We start from the raw sequence: 15,611 nt of genomic DNA, 5'->3' as shown, positions 1-15,611 counted from the left end.
AGAACATTTTAGATTTACTTTCACTTTTGTCATGAAGATAAATGTGAGAAAAAAATAAAATAAACACGACTACATGGCAAAAGCAACAACATACTAGAAATGTACTTTTAAATAAATGTGATGGTCTCGGAGTGATTTCATCACAGTTTGTACTAAAAGTAGACACAAAGACATGGAATTGACATACTTCTATATAAACAGAGCAAGGTTCAGGTCGACTTTAGCCTCTTCTACACAGTCAGTGAGACACTGTTGGCCTGATTTACTCAAGGTTTGCGAGTTCTAAAACACGTGCAAACTTGATAGCGCACACAAAGCTGATCTACTCAACTTGTGAGCCAAGGATTGCGTCTGTTAAGTGAGCAGGATAAGGCGTGCAAACCATTTTGCGTCTGTCTTCATTAATATGCAAAATATATGCTGATCATCAAAATGCCCACAATAATGAGAGGAGAAGATGCAAATGTAATTAATTATTTAGCACACACAATGTGATTTATCAACACTTATCACCGTTTTGGGAGCACTATTGTACGTTTCATTTAGCACGTTTAAAAAGGACGTGCAAACTGACAGTTCCACACACGGCTGAGAGAGAGGAGTGCTTGCACACACACGCACAACAGGGAATCCTCAGTCGTACGTGTGTGTCAACATTTTGGACGGTCAGAAACAAAAAATATTAGACACATTGTCTATTCAGCAACATCCTTTTATAATTCCATAGCTGCTGGATGACTTAAGGGGCTGAATAAAACACATTTAATTGATGCGTTTTGGTGTATTTTAATGATGTTTGTTTTATTCACTTAAGATGTATATTACTAAACATATATCCAGTGTTGGGACTAACGCGTTACAAAGTAACGCGTTACTGTAACGCCGTTAGTTTCGGCGGTAACTAGTAATCTAACGCGTTATTTTTTATATTCAGTAACTCAGTTACCGTTACTACATGATGCGTTACTGCGTTATTTTATGTTACTTTTTATGTAGTATAAAGTGTGTTTTATCGGAGCGCTGCTGTGTCATCGTTCTGATTCTTCTTGTGTCACAAGCCGGAGAAGAGAGACATGCGCTCTGTGTGGGTGTGGGGAGGGAGGAGAGGGGGGGGGGGCGGCGTGTCTGATCATGGCGGAACCAGAAGTCGAGTTTGCTAACATGGAGATATTTTCACTACTTTTCTTTTGTCGAGCACAAAGAAATTAACATTTTAGTTAAATGTAAATTGTGCTTTGGATCAAAAATCCAATCTACTGCCCATAACAGCAATTCAAATCTGCTGAAACAAGCTACATAAGCAACATGCTTCGACGAAACTAGTAAAGAGAGATAGAGACTCCAATGACACTTCACCTACACCACCACCACTTAAGGATTAACTCTGCCTCTGCTCATCATTCAGCACTGAAGGTACACACACTCTGTCAATCAATGTTCCCTCTAATTGTTCATGTGTGTGAGCAAACGCAAAAACTCCCTGAGCATTCAGTGGAGCCCATGTGAGCAACATCAGACGTGCACACTGTGGCTACACCAGCAGCACACCTGTCCCAAACATGACTAAATAACAAGTTAAATCTCCATCCATCCATCCATTTTCTACCGCTTGTCCCATTCGGGGTCGCTGGAGCCTATCTCAGCTGCATTCGGGCAGAAGGCTGCGTACACCCTGGACAAGTCCCCACCCATTGCAGGGCCAACACAGATAGACAGACAACATTCTCTTATTATTATAATCAAATGACAGCAGTCATTTCCATTTCTAATATAAGTGTTTAGGCCCACTTACAATGACAATAACAAAAAATATTGTTTTTCATTAACTGTGTACTTGTATTGTTTGTCTGGGTGGAGGTCCTGCTTTGGAAATAATTTGTACCCCTTTCAGACATTGCATTTAGTTCCCATTAAAACATTCACATGTTGCACAATGAGATGTAAGCATGGGATCATGTTAAAGTTAAAGTTAAAGTTAAAGTACCAATGATTGTCACACACACACTAGGTGTGGCGAGATTATTATCTGCATTTGACCCATCACCCTTGATCACCCCCTGGGAGGTGAGGGGAGCAGTGGGCAGCAGCGGTGGCCGCGCCCGGGAATCATTTTTGGTGATTTAACCCCCAATTCCAACCCTTGATGCTGAGTGCCAAGCAGGGAGGTAATGGGTCCCATTTTTATAGTCTTTGGTATGACTCGGCCGGGGTTTGAACTCACAACCTACCGATCTCAGGGCGGACACTCTAACCACTAGGCCACTGTGCACATTCCTGCAACTTCCTGTTTTTAAAAATATATTTTTATTAGTATGTATTTAATATACTAACAGCATTTAATGATTAATATTTATAAATTAAGATTCCTAAAAAATGACACCAGAATAAGCACACATTTGATTGGTAAATCATAGAGTAACGACCTGGAATAACACTTTATGTGTGGTGTTGGAGTTGTCCGACTTTTTGTGTGGCTGTAAACGCATCACTGGCTAAGTGCCATATGTGCATGTGTTGGCGCAAGTGAGAAAGAGCGAGCGGCTGCTGTTGATATAACAGTGATGTGTTTATGGCCGACAATAAAGAGTTTTGCTCAGTAAAGTGATGGATGGAATTCATGTCCTCAAAGCGTCTCGACAGACGTGTTATTATATTTGAACAATGATGACGAAAATGGTTTTCTCTGTCGTGTCCGTGTCGTGTCGAAAATTGTTATGCGCTTATTTTTTTATTTGATTTTGTGCGTGGCATAGATTTGCCGTGCACAGAGGACGTTTGAGCAGTGCGCAATTGCACAGGTGCGCTCCTTAGAGGGAACGTTGCTGTCAATTCTCTTATATACTCTTTCATTCTAGACTTCTAGAGTGTTTGATTATCACATCACTCTAAATGTATAGACTATAAAGTTCACAAACATAAAGAGGTATGCTAGTGGGCCAGGCCAATCTTTCCTTATCTCTAAACTAAAACTGGGGAAATGTGTAGAGTGTTCTGGGCTTCAGACATGATTTTGTGTCAGAATTTCTTGAGGAAAAAATGCCTGGTTAGGCTTTGTGTATGTAGTGTGTGCCTTTCTTGCTTTACAGTTATTATGTTATTATGTTATGTTATTATGCTGTTTGTTACTTATGTATGTTATGTTGCAGCTATTTAAAATATTTTTGTCAATTTGTTCTGGCCAGAAACAAATTGGCCTTTGAAACATATCTTTGTCTTTGTGTGTTGTATGTAGACCACATTGCTTAGCAGAGTTCAGTGATACAAATGTATGTCAAGTTGATCAACAGATTGTATTATTCTCCAGTGCAATAACAGTACTGAAATGAAGGCTAAAAGGGCATTAATGGGAGCTTTAAAAAAAAAAAAGAAAAAAAAAAAGAAGTAACTAAATAGTTACTTTTCACAGTAACGCATTACTTTTTGGTGTAAGTAACTAAGTTAGTAACTGAGTTACTTTTGAAATGAAGTAACTAGTAACTGTAACTAGTTACTGGTTTTCAGTAACTAACCCAACACTGCATATATCCTATATACGGTAATGAAAATAATCTTGAAGTAGGCATTTTTTGTGTCTCGAGTACAGCAGTGCAGCGTCTTTCCCATGCACCTTAAGCGGTAAAAAAATATATATATATAGATGCACTGTAGGACTGCTTCCAACAGGCCTATAAAAAGTGGTAGATGTCTCCTGTTTGTTTGAAAACGTAACAAAATGCCACAGGTAGGAAGGAGCATGATAACATGAATGTGCAGTAAATGAGTATCTCCCTGGTTATGCCCCATATAGTACACACAAAATGATACATCAACAATTAACGCCGTTTTGGGAGCACAATATTACGTTTCATTTAGCACGTTTAAAAAGGACGTGCAAACTGACAGTTCCACACACGGCTCTGAGAGAGCTACACACATGCACACACACACGCACGCACGCACACATGTAGGACAGAGAATCCTCTGTTGTACGTGTGTGTCAACATTTAGGATGGTCAGAAACAAAAAATATTAGACATTGTTTATTCAGCAACATCCTTTTATAATTTCATAGCTGCTGGATGACTTAAGGGGGTAAATAAAACAAATTTAATTGATGCGCTGTGGGGTATTTTAATATTTTTTAATGACGTTTGTTTTTCTCACTTAAGATGTATATTACTAAACATATACCCTATATAATAAAACGATTTTTGTGACTTGAGTACATCAGTGCAGCCTCCTTCCCATGCAGTTTCAGCGGTAAAAAAAAAAAAAAAGTGGTGTCAATATAGATGCACTGCACAATTGCTTCTAAAATGCCCATAAAAAGTGTACACGCACGCACACACACAAACACACACACCCACAGGACAGAAAATCCTCCATTGTACGTGTGTGTCAACATTTTGGACGGTGAGAAACAAAAAATGTTAAACACATTGTCTATTCAGCAACATCCTTTTATAATTTCATAGCTGCTGGATTACTTAAATCAAGTCCTGGGGGCGCCCTAGAGGCGCCCCCAGGACTCGCTGGCTGGATGTATTAGCCCAGGACCTTAAGGCCTGCAATGTGACTATGGCACAAGCTCAACACCTTGCCCACAACAGACCCAGATGGAGAGACCTAGTTGCTATGGTCGGCTCTACGCGCCCTGAAGTGCAAGAGGACTAAGTAAGTAAGTAAGATTACATAAGGGGCTGAGTAAAACCAATTAACTAATTGATGCGTTTTGGTCTATTTTAATGTTTTTAATTACGTTTGTTTTTTTTCCACTTAAGATATATATTACTAAACATATATCCTATATAATAAAAACAATCTTGAAGTATGCATTGTTTGTGTCTTGAGCACAGCAGTAAAAAAAGAAAAAAAAAAGAAAAAAGAAAAAAGAAAAAAGAAAAAAAGTGGTGTCAATATAGGTGCACTGCACAACTGCTTCTAAAATGCCCATAAAAAGTGGTAATGTCTCCTGCTTGTTTGAAAACGTAACAAAATGCCACAAGTAGGAGCGTGAAAACATGAATGTGCAGTAAATTAGTGTCTCCATGGTGATGCCCCGCATAGTACACGCAAAATGCTAATTTAAAGGAGGCAGTCTGCACCACTTTACAACTGCACACGCAATCTTAGTAGATCACACGCAACACGCCCACTGATAGTACGTGCCATTTTATAGATTGCACACGCTGTTTAGCAGGAGGTATTTTGATCTTAGTAAATCAGTCCCTCAGTCTATTACCGGTATCTATATATTACTCATTCTTCACACACACGCTTACATGTACACACACACACACACACACACACACACACACACACACACACACACACACACACACACACACACACACACACACACACACACACACACACACACACACACACACACACACACACACACACACACACACACACACACACACACACACACACACACACACACACACACACACACAAAAGTGGCGTTTTTGTCCCAACCGTGCCTCTTATCTCTTAATTGGTTCCTGTTCTGCGGTCTACCTAAGGCGATCCTTGGTAGCATCACAGCAGTCCAACCAGCATCTGTCCATGAGGAGATAAACCCGCTGCCAGTCAGAGTGTACGAGGCCGGCCCACGATCGGATCTTCAGGGGGTGCAGAGTTCGCTGGTCCTAGACTACAGAAAATTAAAGATATATCGTACAAAACGCTGGTACTTGTTTAGTGCTGTGAAATGAGTGTTCAAAATACCTCTCAATAATGGCGTTGTTACACTGCAGTTCCCGGACAAGAATTTCCATTTCTTCCTTAAGGTGGTGCATCCTACAAAACAATGAAAAAGCGCTTATAGAGCAACTGTAACACACACCTACATTCTTGTATTTGTTACCTTCTTGAGACCTCTGAAAAATGCCTACCTCTGTAAGACCACCCTTTCTAGATATATAAAGATTTGTATTTACATCAATAATAATATATCCATACTATGCAAATACAAAAAAAGATAAGCTTTTAGTAAAAAATTTATTTTTTTGTTTGTAATCTTCATTATTTACTTCAAGTTATTACAGTATGTCTCTATATACATATTTATTTCATTAATTTTGGCCAAAGGGGGCGCATTTCAATTTCTTACACACACACCTGTATTTACATATGTTGGCCAGAGAGGGAGCACTTCAAACTTTTACACACACTTGTTATTTCAAATGTTGACCAGAGGGGGAGTACTTTTAAAACAGACACAAAGTCAGTTTGAGAAATCCCTCCTTTTTGGGACCACCTTAATTTTGATAGATTTCACCACCAGGGGTGCAAATGAGACATTCTCTATTAGATGCAATGGTTTTCCGTATTGGGACCATGATTTATGTCCTCACTTGTTCATACCTCCTCATATGGAAGGTACTTTGGGGCGGTATAGCTCGGTTGGTAGGGTGGTCGTGCCAGCAACTTGAGGGTTCCAAGTTCGATCCCTGCTTCTGCCATCTTAGTCACTGCCGTTGTGTGCTTGGGCAAGACACTTTACCCACCTGCTACCAGTGCCACCCACACTGGTTTAAAAATGTAACTTAGATATTGGGTTTCACAATGTAAAGCGCTTTGAGTCACTAGAGAATAGCGCTATATAAATATAATTCCCTTCACTTTTCCTTGTTGATGTCTCAAGAAGGGTAGAATACTAGAATACTAGAACGAACACACACACACACACACACACACACACACACACACACACACACACACACACACACACACACACACACACAAACAAACAAACAACCTGGACACCATTTGATCCTTGTTCATGGCTGATGTCTCCTTCTGCTTCGGTCCTGTGTTGCCCGTCTGCAAAGTGACCAAGACCTTGTCCAGAGTCTGAAGTGGATAGATGAAATGTGAAACTGAAATGTCATTGACACAAACAACAAAACCTCACACTGTAAAGAGGAAAGAAAGACATTTGTATTTACAAGAATAAAGTCAAAATATTATGAGATTAATTTGTTTAAAAAGGTTCAGAGACATGCACCTGGGGATAGGTTGATTGGCAACACTAAATGGTCCCTAATGTGTGAATGTGAGTGTGAATGTTGTCTATCTGTGCTGGCCCTGCGATGAGGTGGCGACTTGTCCAGGGTGTACCCCGCCTTCCGTCCGAATGCAGCTGAGATAGGCTCCAGCGACCCCGAACGGGACAAGCGGTAGAAAATAGATGGATGGAGGTTCAGATACTTTTCAAATTTTGTAAATGTTGTAATCAGACTATATTTATATAGGAATTTTTACCATCTTATATACCAAAAAAAATTCCATCTAATACAATGAAAATATTGTCTGATTATAAGAAAATTTGAAAAGTAAGACTTAAGTTGCAATTTTAAGAGGAAAATATTTTACGTTGAGATTATTAAATGTATTATCAAAACAATAATGTAATTTTTTACAATAAATAATTTGTACAAAACCCAAAACTAGTGAAGTTGGCACGTTGTGTAAATGGTAAATAAAAACAGAATACAATGATTTGCAAATCCTTTTCAACTTATATTCAATTGAATAGACTGCAAAGACAAAATATTTAATGTTCACACTGAGAAACTTAATTTTTTTTTGCAAATAATCATTAACTTAAAATTTAATGGCAGCAACATATTGCAAAAAAGTTGGCACAGGGGCATTTTTACCACTGTGTTACATGGCCTTTCCTTTTAACAACACTCAGTAAACGTTTGGGAACTGAGAAGACCAATTTTTGAAGCTTTTCAGGTGGAATTCTTTCCTGTTCTTGCTTGATGTACAGCTTAAGTTGTTCAACAGTCCCAGGTCTCTGTTGTCGTATTTTAGGCTTCATATTGCGCCACACATTTTCAATGGGAGACTACAGGCAGGCCAGTTGAGTACCCGCAATCTTTTACTATGAAGCCAGGCTGCTGTAACACGTGCAGAATGTGGCTTGGCATTGTCTTGCTGAAATAAGCAGGGGCGTCCATGAAAAATACGTGCAGTGATTTCTCCAGATTCTCTGAACCTTTTGATCATATTACAGACCGTAGATGGTGAAATCCCAGAATTCTTTGCAATATCTGGTTGAGAAATGTTCTTAAACTGTGACAATTTGCTCACGCATTTGGTCACAAAGTGGTGACCCTCGCCCCATCCTTGTTTGTGAATGACTGAGCATTTCATGGAAGCTGCTTTTATACCCAATTATAGCACCCACCTGTTCCCAATTAGCTTGTTCACCTGTGGGATGTTCCAAATAAGTGTTTGATGAGCATTCCTTAACTTTCTCAGTCTTTTTTGCCACTTGTGCTTGCTATTTTGAAGGCAACAAATTCCAAATGAGCTAATATTTGCAAAAAATAACAACGTTTACCAGTTCGATCGTTAAGTATCTTGTCTTTGCAGTCTATTCAATTGAATATAAGTTGAAAGGAATTTGCAAATCATTGTATTCTGTTTTTATTTACCATTTACACAACGTGCCAACTTCACTGGTTTTGGTTTTTGTAATATAACCAGCATATGATGCATAAATATTAGGAATGCTGACATGTTTTACAACAGTGGCGACTGCTGGTCTTTCAAGAAGGGGAAGCTCCTTTACAGCTCCTCTCTAAACACAAGGACAGTAGCCAATAAGAGATAAGATACAATGAAGATATGCTGTATTAGGCAAAGAAAACATCACTTGAATTGTAATATTTTCCGTATCAACTCAGAACAACCAAATTAAGCTTGAAAAATGCTTTGGCGGTGATTTGTATTTGAAGATTGCTGACTAACTTATTTGACTGTTAATCAAAAATAGATTCAGCCTCAGGCCATGTCCACACGAACACAGACAGTTTCAAAAATGCATATTTGGGGTTAAAATGATCTCCATCCACACAAGTGTAGTTTAAAAACTGTCTTTGTCTACACACCAACGCATACACCTGCTGTCACCCCTGTTTGTTTTTATATACTAGACGTTAGGGTTGTACGGTATACCCGTACTGGTATAGTATCGTGGTACTTATGAATCTAAAACGGTACTATACTAAAGTACCGGTTCCCAGGCATGACGGCGCGTTGTCACGTCGTGACATTGCTGGTTTTACGAGCAGAGGAGCATGTTCGGCAGCGCACACACACACGGAGTACTTACAAGCAGATACAGTGTGTAGACACAAAAGGGAGAACGGACGCATTTTGGCCTAAAAACTAAAGATAAAGGTGAAGTTATAACACTGAAACGACCTCAGGAAGAGGTGCTTTAAAACATTGCTAGCCAGCTAGCAGCTGACGTCCAGCTGCAGTCGGCAGTGTTTTAGCTACTTCTAAATCACTAATCCTCGCCTTTATGGCGACAAATAAAGTACGTTTCTTACAAGTATAATCCCTGCAGGACGAGGAATAGCTAAACATGCTTCACTACACACCGTAGCTCACCGGCGTCAAAATGTAAACCAACGCCATGGGTGGATCTACACCTGACATCCACTGTAATAATACAAAGTACAAGAGCGTATCTAGTCGATGCTACTATGGTTACATCGATTTTTTTTTGTGGTCACACAATCTTTTTTCCTTTTTTTAAAATTCATATTATGTTTATAAACTCAGGAAATATGTCCCTGGACACGAGGACTTTAAATATGACCAATGTATGATCCTGTAACTACTTGGTATCGGATCGATACCTAAATTTGTGGTATCATCCAAAACTAAAGTAAAGTATCCAACAACAGAAGAATAAGTGATTATTACATTTATTCTGATTAACAGTAGTGTAGATAGAATATGTTGAATTGGAAAAAAACAGATATTAACAGTAAATGAACAAGTAGATTAATAATACATTTTTACAGCTTGTCCTTAATAATGTTGACAAAATAACAGAATATTACTACCGCAAGAAAAATTGCATCAGATGTCACAAAAGTAGCTGATTTTGAACACAAGTTGAACATATTCTGACGCATAATTAGTCAACGAAATATCAACACAAAAGTATTTATTTGACCTCTTAATTTTTTGGGGGACATTTTAGTACAGGAATTTTCAAACTGTTTTTTATTGAGGGCCACATCAATTATGGCTGCCCTCAGAGGGCCGCTGTAACAGTGATTAATATATGATTTTGCGTCTGCATTTAATTATTTTGCATATATTTTTACGTACAACATCTGGATATTTCACAGTAACATATTGGCAACTAAGTCTCCAGAATATTATGGCAAAATAAGACAGTAAATGTTTTTTTAACGGGGGAAAAAAGGCAGCTTAGACGCCAGAATTGTGCAGTAAAAGCCACAACAGTTCTTACAACACACTATTGTAAATGGAAAAACAGTAACACTACTTTTTTCATTCTGGCAACTGAGCTGCCAATTTTTTACCATAAAAAAAATTTGGTACTATTTTCCCATTTACAGTAACACTGTAAAAACAACAACCGTATATTGATATTGTACAGTAAAAAAAACTGGCAGCTCAGTTGACAAAATGTTATTGTAAAATACAGCGGTAGAGTTTTTATTTTTTATTTACAGTATTGTGCTGTAAGAACCACCGTACATGTTACCGTAAAATCTATTGTCATTATTACAGTGTACAATCGGATAGAAAACTTGTTTTAAATTTCCTAAGTCAAACAGATATTTAGGTGTTTATTTTTTATTTTGATTAAAAAAACTGTTTAGAAAGTATGATAATATAATATTTGTTGCCTTGTTGCAGACCTTGGCAAAATACGGCCCGCGAGGCACATGCGGCCCATTAAGGTTTTCAATTCGGTCCGCCGGACGTTCTACATAATTTTTTTAAACCTTTAACATCAAAACTATAGCCGCCATTATGATGTGCAGTGCTGTTTTTAAATGACCGTAAGTCTTGAACTATAGAAAGTATTTCAATGGTTGAAATCTGTGCTTTTGAGTGTTTTACGAGTTATTACGGTAATCTACGTCACAGCAGCTCAGACCAGGAACAAAGCAGAGTGGGCGGGGTTTGTTTTCAGAGCAGGCAGCCCCAAACGCATGTGTCAGGAACAGATGCGGAAGCAAATTTTTACAACAAATGTCTGCATAAAAGTGATAATATATCATATTGTAGGTGTTTATTACACTTTGCATTCATATTTTGCTGTTTGTTACATTTGTGTTGTGTTTTGCTTGATTGTAAAAGATGTCCATCTAGGAGCTGGTCTGAGAAGAAAAAGAGGAGCGATGTTCATATGTTGTTAATATTCAGTGTTTTATTGTTCATAGTTAATATTGTCAATCCCACTTTTTTTATTTTAATGTACATTTTGGGTATCCCATTCGGTAAAAAACTGTAAAATTCCCTTCCGTTTTTTTGAACTATTGGACATTGTGACTTTTGGTATTGGTGTTCCTGAAAAAAAGGGACCCAAACACATACTATACAGCAGATTTTTAAAGCTAAATGTGTACACATCATTTATATACACATACACATTGGCCCTCCAGACACATTTTTTTCTCTTAATGTGGCCCCCCGAGTCAAAATATTTTCCAAGCTCTGCCTTATTGGGCACTTGTAAATTTTAAAAATTATGCCATTTCACACAGTAGATATATTTTTTACTTTCAAAATGAAAAAAAAATCATACAGTTAGTAAGAAAAGGTAAGGCACTTACTGGCGCATAATATTTCCAGTTGTGAGCGGGCCATATAAAATAAAGTGGCGGGCTGCTGACATCTGTGTTTTAGTAGAAGCCGAGCTTCCCTCGCAGTCTTTGAGCAATCACCATTGTTTTAAGAATAATAAAATACATGATCAGTTTAAAGCAGACCTGGGCAAATTAAGGCCCGGGGGCAGCATGCAACCCGTTGAGCTTTTCAATCTGGCCCGCCGGACATTCCCAAATAATTTGTTTAGATCTTTAAGATGGAAACTGTAGCGGCCATTATGATGTGGTTGAACTCTGCGCTTTTGCATGATATACTACAAACCCTGTTTCCATATGAGTTGGGAAATTGTGTTAGATGTAAATATAAACGGAATACAATGATTTGCAAATTTTCAAAAGTAGTTGGGAAAGGGCATGTTCACCACTATGTTACATGGCCTTTCCTTTTAACAACACTCAGTAAATGTTTGGGAACTGAGGAGACACATTTTTTAAGCTTCTCAGGTGGAATTCTTTCCCATTCTTGCTTGATGTACAGCTTAAGTTGTTCAACAGTCCGGGGGTCTCCGTTGTGGTATTTTAGGCTTCATAATGCGCCACACATTTTCAATGGGAGACAGGTCTGGACTACAGGCAGGTCAGTCTAGTACCCGCACTCTTTTACTATGAAGCCACGTTGATGTAACACGTGGCTTAGCATTGTCTTGCTGAAATAAGCAGGGGCGTCCATGGTAACGTTACTTGGATGGCAACATATGTTGCTCCAAAACCTGTATGTACCTTTCAGTATTAATGGCGCCTTCACAGATGTGTAAGCTACCCATGCCTTGGGCACTAATACACCCCCATACCATCACAGATGCTGGCTTTTCAACTTTGCGCCTATAAGAATCCGGATGGTTCTTTTCATCTGTGGTCCGGAGGACACGACGTCCACAGTTTCCAAAAACAATTTGAAATGTGGACTCGTCAGACCACAGAACACTTTTCCACTTTGTATCAGTCCATCTTAGATGAGCTCAGGCCCAGCGAAGCCAACGGCGTTTCTGGGTGTTGTTGATAAACGGTTTTCGCCTTGCATAGGAGAGTTTTAACTTGCACTTACAGATGTAGCGACCAACTGTAGTTACTGACAGTGGGTTTCTGAAGTGTTCCTGAGCCCATGTGGTGATATCCTTTACACACTGATGTCGCTTGTTGATGCAGTACAGCCTGAGGGATCGAAGGTCACAGGCTTAGCTGCTTATGTGCAGTGATTTCTCCAGATTCTCTGAACCCTTTGATGATATTACGGACCGTAGATGATGAAATCCCTAAATTCCTTGCAATAGCTGGTTGAGAAAGGATTTTCTTAAACTGTTCAACAATTTGCTCACGCATTTGATGACAAAGTGGTGACCCTCGCCCCATCCTTGTTTGTGAATGACTGAGCATTTCATGGAATCTACTTTTATACCCAATCATGGCACCCACTTGTTCCCAATTTGCCTGTTCACCTGTGGGATGTTCCAAATAAGTGTTTGATGAACATTCCTCAACTTTATCAGTATTTATTGCCACCTTTCCCAACTTCTTTGTCACGTGTTGCTGATATCAAATTCTAAAGTTAATGATTATTTGCAAAAAATAAAATGTTTGAACATCAAATATGTTGTCTTTGTAGCATATTCAATTGAATATGGGTTGAAAATGATTTGCAAATCATTGTATTCCGTTTATATTTACATCTAACACAATTTCCCAACTCATATGGAAACGGGGTTTGTAGTTACTATGGTAATCTAATTAGTTACTATGGTAATCTACGTCACAGCAGCTCGGATGAGGCACCCAGCAGTGTGGGTGAGGAGCGTTTCCACAGAGTATTTCCAGAGCGGCCAGCCTGAAATGCGGGTGTCAGGGACAGACGCGGAAGGAGATTTTTACAACAAAGTTCTAAAGCTTAGTGATGTATCAGATTGTAGGTGTTTTGTTTTTTTACCCTTTGCGTTCATATTTCACTGTTTGTTGCATTTTTGTTGCGTTTTGCTTGATTGTAAAATATGTCGATCGAGTTTTATCATTCATAGTTAATATTGTAAATCCGACGTTCTTTATGTTCATGTACATTCTGGGTGTCTCATTCAGTAAAATTTTTTTTAAATTCCATTCCGTTTGTAAGGCGGTCTGTCATAACGTTTTTAGCGTTCAGACATTATGTTGAGGTTTTGTATTAGTGTTCCTAAAAATAGAAATACCGGCCCCCAGACACATTTTTCTCTCTAAATTTCGCCCCACCGAGGCAAAATAATTGCCCAGGCCTGGTTTAAAGCAAGAATTATGGTAAGCGCTAAAATTGTCTGTTTTGTTGTGTTTCTTCAATCATAACACACCCTTAATACTAGTTTTGGGATTATCATACAGTATATATATTTAGTAGTGCATTAATGCAAAACTAACAGCATGTGTTGTTTGTGTTACATCCCCTGATTGGAGCTCACATTGTTGAGGTGCTGTTCAGTTATCTCCAGGTCGGCCAACAAGCCTGCGGAGAAGGAACTGAAGTCCTGCAGATGGGTCTGCATTTCTAGTAAAATACTGCACATAGGGACACATTTACTTCCACGGTAATTTCACTGTGCGTTATTGGCAATATTTGCAGTGATGATGTTTCTGGGCTCCGAGTGTGCTCTGACCTGCTCCATGTCTCGGAGGTGACCAACAGCTCCTTGTACCTTTGCACACAGTCCTCTCTGAAGAGAGATTTTATTTGCTTGATGTGAAAGCACAGGTGGATTCTGGGATAGAGGAAGTATAAGCAGATTAGAGGATTGTCGGGCAGCCGGTGCAGCAGATGTGCCACATACTTCTCAAACTTATGGATTTGTTCGTCGTTATATGGCAACCCTGTGGAGAAAACGAGACGTCAGGTGCAGCAAACGTGCGGGAGGGAAGTGTGAAAGTTATGAACACATACTGCCCAAATGTTTGTCTTTATGGTAAAGTTGATGAATGGACGTGATCTTCTGGAGGAGCACCTGCATTCTTTGACACCTGGAGGAGACAGGAGGTCAAAAAGGAGGTTGCACATGACCCCTGGGTGAAGCAGTGACTTGCAGTTTTGTTCAGAAGTACGGTACATTTTCTCACTGGCATGGGCCTCTGCTAGCTTGGCCTGTTCTATCTGCAAGCGCTCAAGGCGGCTCTGAAACTCCTGGATGCCCGCGGCATACATGGGCAGGTGCTCGTTGACCTGCAGGGTCATAAAAGCAAATGGAGTTGCATTTACTCGTATGTTTTGGTTCTCCTTCTGCACGTTTTCCAGTAATCCAATTTCAGGTACGCAGAATGTCCCGCTGGAGGAAGTTAATGCGAGGCTAAGCTTGCTGGCGCCACTCACCTGCTGCAATCTGTCATTCTTATCTGCAGCATCCAGGTTTCCCAAGGTGCGGTGACCTCTTCAGACACAAACATGACAGAAAAAACAGATAAGTAACATCAATGTTTGGACAAATATTTATCTATTATATTTCTTTCTTTTATGTAAGCAACTGGACTCACAGTGCAATTGTCCTGTGTTGTACACTGAGGCAGGACCTCAGTCTAATGCTGATCTTAGAGATATTATGCATTGCTTCGCCGCACTCGGCGCGCAACTTCATCCTGAACACAGTCAAGTTATTGCAGTTTTTGGAAAACAACAAATATGCCTGAAATAAATAAGACTTGGCATTTCCAGTGCATCCAGAAAGTATTCAAAGCGCCTCACTTTTTCCAAAATGTGTTATGTTACAGCCTCATTCCAAAATGGAATTAATCCATTGTTGTCCTCAAAATTCTACACACAATACCCCATAATGACAATGTAAAACAATTTTGTATTTGTATTTTGCAAAATTAAACAATCACATGTAAAATAAGTATTAACAGCCTTTTTTCAATACTTTGTTGATGCACCTTTGGCAGCAATTCCTGCCTCAAGTCTTTTTAAACACGATGCCACAGGCTTGGCACACCTATCTTTGG

General features: G+C 39.2%; 1 protein-coding gene across 5 annotated transcripts in view; it reads right to left on the bottom strand.

The window, feature by feature from the left end:
- Positions 1 to 4,104: 4,104 nt before the first annotated feature.
- ikbke (inhibitor of nuclear factor kappa B kinase subunit epsilon) overlaps positions 4,105 to 15,611 on the bottom strand; it is a 43,075-nt gene continuing 31,568 nt past the window's right edge. For 2 of the 5 annotated variants that reach the window (XM_061984845.1, XM_061984846.1), the window contains exons 12-21: positions 15,147 to 15,248; positions 14,986 to 15,043; positions 14,726 to 14,838; positions 14,563 to 14,639; positions 14,453 to 14,492; positions 14,282 to 14,383; positions 14,087 to 14,183; positions 6,746 to 6,840; positions 5,713 to 5,784; positions 4,105 to 5,638 (exon numbers count right to left, since the gene is read on the bottom strand). In XM_061984845.1, the coding sequence (XP_061840829.1) occupies positions 5,575 to 5,638; positions 5,713 to 5,784; positions 6,746 to 6,840; positions 14,087 to 14,183; positions 14,282 to 14,383; positions 14,453 to 14,492; positions 14,563 to 14,639; positions 14,726 to 14,838; positions 14,986 to 15,043; positions 15,147 to 15,248 (820 nt within the window). In that variant the 3' untranslated portion in view covers positions 4,105 to 5,574. Of the gene's footprint in view, positions 5,639 to 5,712; positions 5,785 to 6,745; positions 6,841 to 10,728; positions 11,157 to 14,086; positions 14,184 to 14,281; positions 14,384 to 14,452; positions 14,493 to 14,562; positions 14,640 to 14,725; positions 14,839 to 14,985; positions 15,044 to 15,146; positions 15,249 to 15,611 lie in introns of those variants that run through there. The other 3 variants (XR_009817755.1, XM_061984847.1, XM_061984848.1) reach the window with 3 other exon arrangements.

Source organism: Nerophis lumbriciformis, linkage group LG23 (genome assembly GCF_033978685.3).
Source record: "Nerophis lumbriciformis linkage group LG23, RoL_Nlum_v2.1, whole genome shotgun sequence".
NCBI classification, from domain to species: Eukaryota; Metazoa; Chordata; class Actinopteri; order Syngnathiformes; family Syngnathidae; genus Nerophis; species Nerophis lumbriciformis.
The sequence above is the reverse complement of the archived record's forward strand: the minus strand, read 5'-3'. Positions and strand labels throughout refer to the sequence as shown.